This window comes from Fragaria vesca, linkage group LG2, assembly GCF_000184155.1.
Source record: "Fragaria vesca subsp. vesca linkage group LG2, FraVesHawaii_1.0, whole genome shotgun sequence".
Lineage (NCBI taxonomy): Eukaryota > Viridiplantae > Streptophyta > Magnoliopsida > Rosales > Rosaceae > Fragaria > Fragaria vesca.
The window spans coordinates 26,922,724-26,929,876 of NC_020492.1; the positions used below are offsets into that span (position 1 = coordinate 26,922,724).

The 7,153-nt window shown below is 36.6% G+C and overlaps 1 protein-coding gene across 1 annotated transcript; it reads left to right on the forward strand.

Annotated features, from left to right (window-relative positions):
* Window positions 1-256: 256 nt before the first annotated feature.
* Window positions 257-6,743, forward strand: LOC101309994 (TGACG-sequence-specific DNA-binding protein TGA-2.1-like). Its single transcript, XM_004291556.1, has 12 exons — window positions 257-771; window positions 1,019-1,101; window positions 1,449-1,525; window positions 1,634-1,933; window positions 2,765-2,812; window positions 2,889-2,948; window positions 3,100-3,177; window positions 3,269-3,317; window positions 3,875-4,146; window positions 4,528-4,749; window positions 6,146-6,288; window positions 6,494-6,743. Exons 1-12 carry the CDS (start codon window positions 563-565, stop codon window positions 6,582-6,584), a joined length of 1,632 nt encoding a protein of 543 aa, XP_004291604.1. The 5' UTR covers window positions 257-562; the 3' UTR covers window positions 6,585-6,743.
* Window positions 6,744-7,153: the final 410 nt, after the last annotated feature.

Consider the following 7,153-nt stretch of genomic DNA (forward strand, 5'->3'; position numbering starts at 1 on the left):
GGTTTTTATAATGAGAATATAAAAAAATAAAAATAAATAAGCTTTGAATTTCTGTTTCAAACCCCACAGGCTACAGCCAAGAGAGGCCTGAGAGGCATGTCTGCAAGGACAAGATTTTCTGTACCTACAGAGGAAGGATGAGTTTGAAAAATTGATAAACATTTACTAGGGACACAGACCCAAACAGACTTATAATCATTTAGCTTTCTTCATAGAGAAGCAGAGAAAGAAAGAGATAGAGACCTCCTCAGGGAAAGAGAGACATAAATGAGAGAGAAGGACTGGGGTACCCTCTGAGATTATATACTTCGACAAGAAAGCTAAGCTCTCAAGTTCAAAGCCCTTTTGATCTTTTGCTGCTTTTCTTTGGGTTTATGTCTCTTTCATTTTCCAAGCTCTATCTTTTCTTCATATAGAGTTTGGCCTAAGAATCTCAAAGCCAAAGAGAATTGATCGAGGTAAACAGAGAAGAAGTGAAATTCCTCTGTTTCTTCTAGTTAACTGAGCAACAAAAAAAAATCAGGTTAACTGGTAGCTAGCTAGCTTTGTGTTGTTGTTATTCATGGCTTTCATTTCTGCTACATGTCCCGATTCCAGCTTCTTCTTGGAGTACAAAGATGAAAATGGTCTGCTGAGAAAGTCTTGCATGGCGGCGAGTCACAGAGTTGTTGGAGATACAGGTCTTTCAGACTCGGGTCCTTCTTCTTCGAATCACCATGTTCCTTATGCTACTGTTCTTCATGGAATTAATGCTCCTTCCACAAGTTTCCTGTACGATTCATCTCCAAGTTCTAAACTTCTTTTCAAAACTTCAATTTTTTAGACTAATTCCCACTTGGGTTTTTTCCATTTTCCAAAACTCCTTCCATTTTCGAAATCTTTGTCTCTGTTTTCTTCTGTCATCATTTTTGCAATTTTTTCTTCTCAAAAAGTTTCTGGTTTTAAGATTATTTTCCATCAGTTTCATTAACTCATTTCTGACATGGGGTTTAATGAACTATTTGTTCTTTGTTAGTAGAAATCAAGAAGGATCTACTTTTGATTTTGGAGAGCTAGAAGAAGCAATTGCTCGTCAAGTTAGAAATGAAGAAGCTCAAGCACGTATGCTTTCTCCTATTAACTTCTAGCATCATTTCTCTGATTTATGTGACGTTTGATAAACCAACTTCTTGAGTAAAAAAGCAGTTTGAATATGTCTAGCCCGATAGGGGTTACAGTAGTAATGATTCTCAAAAGCAGAGATACACAAATGGAAAGCTTCTTCTTCAGCATGATGATGATGATTTTTACTTACTGACTCCATAACTGCACAAAAGTAGGATTAGGTCTCTCCCCATTTTCAGGCTTTGGAAGAAAAATATGAAAAGAAAAAAAAAATAGCAATCTTTATCGTTTTGGTGATGATGGTCTGAGAGATTTTGAACTCATGCTTTTGTGATTCCCTGCAGCTTTATTCACAGGAAGACCTGCAGCAACTCTGGAAATGTTCCCTTCTTGGCCAATGAGATACCACCAAACCCCAAGAGTAGTACTCCCTCTAATCTTTGACCATATCTCAAAAGCCCTTTGATTTCTTCCTCTGAATTATTGTGATCATGAGTTCTTATCTGTTTCATTTTGTTTTGTAATGCAGGGGAGTTCAAAGTCAGCAGGAGGGGAGAGCACAGACTCAGGATCACAGGTGAACACCACCACTCTTACAAGCAAAGGAGATCAGACCCAGGTGGAGCCAGAATCCCCCATAAGTAAATTAGCATCTTCTTCAAACCATCATCATCATCAGCACCAGGCTTTGGATCAGAATCATCTACAGTTCCAGCAGCAGCTACAGCAAGACATGGCAATTAGTGACACCACAAGAGCTACTACAGTAGCAACAGGAGCAGCAGAAGCATCAAAAGGCCAGTCAGCTCCAAAACCAAATCATGAAAAGGTTCTAACTCTACTTTAATTTCCTTAAGTTAAACTCTTTGTTTAGTTTTGATTTTTCTTATATTACCCAAAACTGGGGAGGAAAGTTGGCATCTTTTCTGGATATTGTTACTGTTTTTATCTACCTCTCTCTTCTCTGTGGCATATCTTCATGACACAAAGGGGCACAGATCCCAACTGCTCAGAGAATCAAGCAAAGCCAGAGTTTACCTGATTTCTGAATGATTTTCTGATAAAAAAATGTCTGACACAAAGAGAGAGAATGAGTCCTTGTACACAAAAAGAAAAGCCAAAGTGAGAAGAGAATCTTCACAGTGGTTTTTTTATAACAATAATAATGACCCACTTCACCAGTTCACCTTACTTACCTCTCTATAACTCTACCAAGACTTCTTGTTCTTTAGCCTTACACAACTCAGCTTTTTGAAAATTTACAAAACCCAAATCTGAAATGTTTCCCAAAAATTCTGTGAGCCCTCCTCTTCACTAATCATTATGTTTTGATTTCTGAGAAATCTTCACTATGCATGTCTATTCCAAAGCATCAACAGTAGGGGAATAATTAGCACAATAGTCACAAAACAGTTTTCTTATTCTTTTTTCCCAACTCAAATCATTGCTAACAAAATAAGCAAAAGATATTTTTCTTTTCCTCCTACTTTTTTGAGTCATTAAACTAAATAAATTCTTATCATCTTGTTTCCTGCATGCAACCAAACACAGATGCATGCCACCCAACCTTCGTTTACATTATATATTCCACTTTGTAACCCATTCATTTATCAAAGAATCTAGCTCTGTGTGTTTCTTATTCATGTTCTTGATGTTTCAGAGGAAGGGAGCTGGTTCTACCTCAGAGAACAGACAGCTTGATGCTAAGGTTAACTTCACACTGTTCTTCTTGTTTTGATCTCATTTATCCATGTTTAAACTAACTAAGTTGCATATTTGTTCAGACTCTGAGGCGCTTAGCTCAAAATCGAGAAGCTGCGAGAAAGAGCCGCCTGAGGAAAAAGGTAATGTCATTTTCCAGACTCGAAAGATTTCCATTTCAAGCACCTTTAGCTTGCACTATTTTTTTCCTTTGTGTTTTCCTTTTGTCTTACAGTGTATGCCCACTAAAGTAAATGTTTCGTTCTTTCTCTCCTTGTCAATATCAATATACAGGCTTATGTGCAACAGCTAGAATCAAGTAGGATCAAGCTCACACAGCTTGAACAAGATCTTCAAAGAGCTCGTGCTCAGGTAATTATCATCTACCTAGCTAAATTTGTATTTTTTTTTCTTTCTTTCTACTATTACTTTGTAAATGATTATGAATATTGTTATTTACCAGGGATTGTTGATGGGTGGCTGTGGCGGTGGATTTGGCAATATCAGCTCAGGTAATTAAGCTTCTTCATTAGTTAAACTTATAGGATCAGTCTAGAAAAATGAGAAGAGACATGGCTGAAAATGGGAAAGCTATTTATTTTGTAAGAAAAGAAACAGTAAACAAAAACCAAAGTTGACTACATCAACATTTCTTTTTTGAATTTGTTCTTGCTATCATCATTTTCAAGTATGATTTTTTTAGGAATTTAATTTCATTTGGCAGAGACAATGATGAAATTGACCAAGTTACTTTTTCCCAAATTTTCAGTATATATTTTGGTACATACTGTCTTACATACATATATATTTGACTATGCAGGGATGTTTGGCCTTTTCTAACCTGGATTTTAACTTTTTATCTGCGCAATGCATTAATTATTCGTTTCCCGTACTGTTTCACCTAGTTACTGAACTCTTATCCTTTACACGAAATAAATACAAAACGTACTCTGAAATTATCTAATTAACTTCCTGCACCAGCCATAAAATTGGTCAGTACATGAGGTCATTTTGTATAATTATTTAACAACTATTTAGAAAATACTTATTTTTGTTTTTTGACTTGCAGCTGCTGCAATATTTGATATGGAATATGCAAGATGGCTAGAAGACGACCACCGTCACATGTCGGAGTTGCGAACCGGACTGCAGGCACATTTGTCGGACAACGATCTCCGAATCGTTGTGGATGGCTACATTTCTCATTATGATGAGATTTTCCAGCTCAAAGGAGTGGCTGCTAAGTCTGATGTGTTCCATCTCATAACTGGGTTGTGGGCGTCTCAAGCTGAGCGTTGCTTCCTCTGGATGGGTGGCTTTAGACCTTCTGACCTCATCAAGGTATATATATAACTAAGTTTTTGAGTTTATGGATAGGTTTAATTATTTCAAAACCACATTTCAATGATAAATGGTATATTACTATGGTGGTGTTATACGAACTTTTTTTCAGTAAAAATATTCAAAAATAATCTATTTAAAAGCGGACCATATTAGATACAGGGTAGGTTCCACGTATCGTTATTTAATATTTATAAAGCGGTCCTGTAAAACTCTAATGTGGTCCAAAAATGTGATTCCTCTAGCATTGAAATCCTATTGTACGTACAATGTACATACATACAGAGTGTATAGAGATGATTTGATATTATTAATCCGTTACGAGCGACTGAATTATGTTTAATTTCTTGTCTTTTTTCTTTTTGTTTCATGTATAATCAGATGTTGACACAACAGTTAGACCCAATAACTGAACAGCAAGTGATGGGGATATGCAGCCTCCAACATTCATCACAACAGGCTGAAGAGGCTCTCACCCAAGGCCTAGACCAGCTTCATCAGTCTCTCATCGACACCATCGCCGGTGGACCAGTCATAGACGGCATGCAACAGATGGCCGTGGCTCTGGGCAAGCTCACTAATCTTGATGGCTTTGTTCGACAGGTAAATTTAAACCAGTTCATCATAGTAAGCATTACTTTGTTATTGTGAATCCAAGAAGGTGATTACTGGCCAATTTTAGTATTTTACTGGTGCTTTTTTTTTTTATATATATAAAATTGTGGAGAGCTAGTAAAACCTGGTGTCTATTTCAAGCTTGACAGTAAGAGCTGGTCGTGAGCAAAGTTTTAGCATATGTCAAATTCAGGTGGATTTTCAAAAGCGTTATTCGAAGTGGTCCTAACTCATATTGCAGACAAGAATTGACTAACACATATGGATGGAACATTAGTCTTACACAGACTAATCCACCTAGCTTTCTCAAAATTTTCAATAATCTTGCTTGACGAATATGCAGATATTCCAGTCGCCCTTTTCTGTTGAGTGTTTATATATCAACAATTGTCGGTCATCCGCGTCCATTATTTGTTTTTTCTCAAACATATTCTAATGAAATTCTAAGATAAATTTTGGGTAGGTAACTAGATGAACATGGTGGTTGATCTGATTCTTTGTAGTCTATTATTTGATCCTATATATTCCTTATGTCTTGGCTTGCGCCGCCATATTCTCTAACCTACACCTGAAATAATAGAAGAAGGGTAAGAATCCAAAGGAGCTTTCATTTTCTTACATCACCCTTGATTTAACATTTTAATTGACTTTTAGTGCTTGAACCTCTATTACTACATAAACAAACCCAGATTGAAGTATACCTTTGAACATATACGTAAACATCTAACCCTTAAGGTCTTGATGATCATGAATATCCTTATCGATGGTCGATTGAGTTGTCACTCTCATGCTCTTGGTCAAAACTTAATTTGAGACAGATGCTGGCTTAGATTGATCACATCCTCTACATGCTTGACACGTTCCTTCGCAAATTGCTTTTGTATGATCGGATTATCATATAGCTAGGCATCCATAATTTTGGGTTTGGATGAGTATTTCTTTTTAGCTAAGTTGTCAATCAATCTGCTGAAAAACTAGCTAGGGTTTCTGGTGTGGTTTTTCCATCCTACATGTTCCTTTCAGAGGTAGGTCTGAGTGTGATGTTTGTTGAAATGAAAACCGCAGCTATACCTATCTACTGATTTATATTTTTATAGATTTATTGATTTATCTAGTCTATTATTTTCTAATCTATGATTGGAATGGAATAGTCCAAATCCATTGATGAAACAAGTTCTTTTTTCTTCTTCCCAATTTCAAATCCTTATTTGAAATGTTTAAAGGTTTGTTGCCTATGGCCCTTTCACTAGGGACCCATGAATTGCAACTTTTACATTATGCTTCTTGTTTAATTTCCTCATCAGAGTTTGTATAATTAGATATTTTTGGCATTTTTTTTTATTTAACAACTGATTATTTGCTTGTCTTGATTGTGTGTACTTAGGCTGATAATTTGAGACAGCAAACCCTTCACCAGCTGCGCCGGATATTGACAGTTCGCCAAGCAGCGCGGTGCTTTCTGGTAATCGGCGAGTACTATGGAAGATTGAGAGCACTTAGTTCTCTTTGGGCATCAAGACCACGAGAGTAAGACTTGCATAGCTATTTACTGTTTACTATATCTTCTTAATTTACTAAAGGTTTACTGAACCCATATACAATGATAACGTACATTACTAGTAGTTATATGTGCTTTTGTTGAAGTACAACGTCGTTTGACCTAGATAATTAGGGTTAATTACTTGAAAATATCTGATAACTAACACCGATAATTAATTATCTGTGCATGCAGGAGCATGATGAGTGACGATAACTCGTGCCAAACAACGACGGACTTGCAAATGGTTCATCAGCCTTCTCAAAATCACTTCTCATCCTTCTGATCATCAATTAGTTATGATTCAAAAATTAAGGATGTATGAATGTACGTATGTAGTAGCTAGCTAGCCAGCTAGAGAGATCGATCGAGAGAGCTAGCTGCCTCTCTCTCTCTGTATTATGGAATGAATTAAGTCTATTGATTTAAAAGAGATATTTAGGACATTAATTAATTTCTCTTTTCTTCTTTCTATATATTTTCTGCCTTATTAGTAATTTAATTAGTATCCAAATTCATGTTAATTACTATGTACGTTTATCTTGTAAACGTAGTTCCATTTAAGCATGCATGCATGAGGAAGTTTCCAGTTCCGCTTGCTTCAAGAAACAGAAACGAAGCAATTACGAAAGAAGTGTGCGTCATGCATGAGGACTTGCACTGTTTTAAATCATCGATCGAATTTCAGAGCGCGCGCCAGTGACTCAGAATGTTGTCATGGTGCCATCATCATTAGGTTTAGCTAGGTTTCATACAAAATGAGAGAGAGAGAGAGAGAGAGAGAGAGAGAGAGAGAGAGAGAGAGAGAGAGAGAGAGAGAGAGAGAGAGAGAGAGAGAGAGAGAGAGAGAGAGAG

Excerpts from the sequence above, each read along its gene's own strand:
- LOC101309994 (XM_004291556.1), top strand. The coding sequence starts at position 563 with ATGGCTTTCATTTCTGCTACATGTCCCGATTCCAGCTTCTTCTTGGAG. Across the intron at positions 1,526-1,633 it reads GATACCACCAAACCCCAAGA|GGGAGTTCAAAGTCAGCAGG; the intron begins GTAGTACTCCCT and ends TTTGTAATGCAG. Across the intron at positions 6,289-6,493 it reads TGGGCATCAAGACCACGAGA|GAGCATGATGAGTGACGATA; the intron begins GTAAGACTTGCA and ends CTGTGCATGCAG.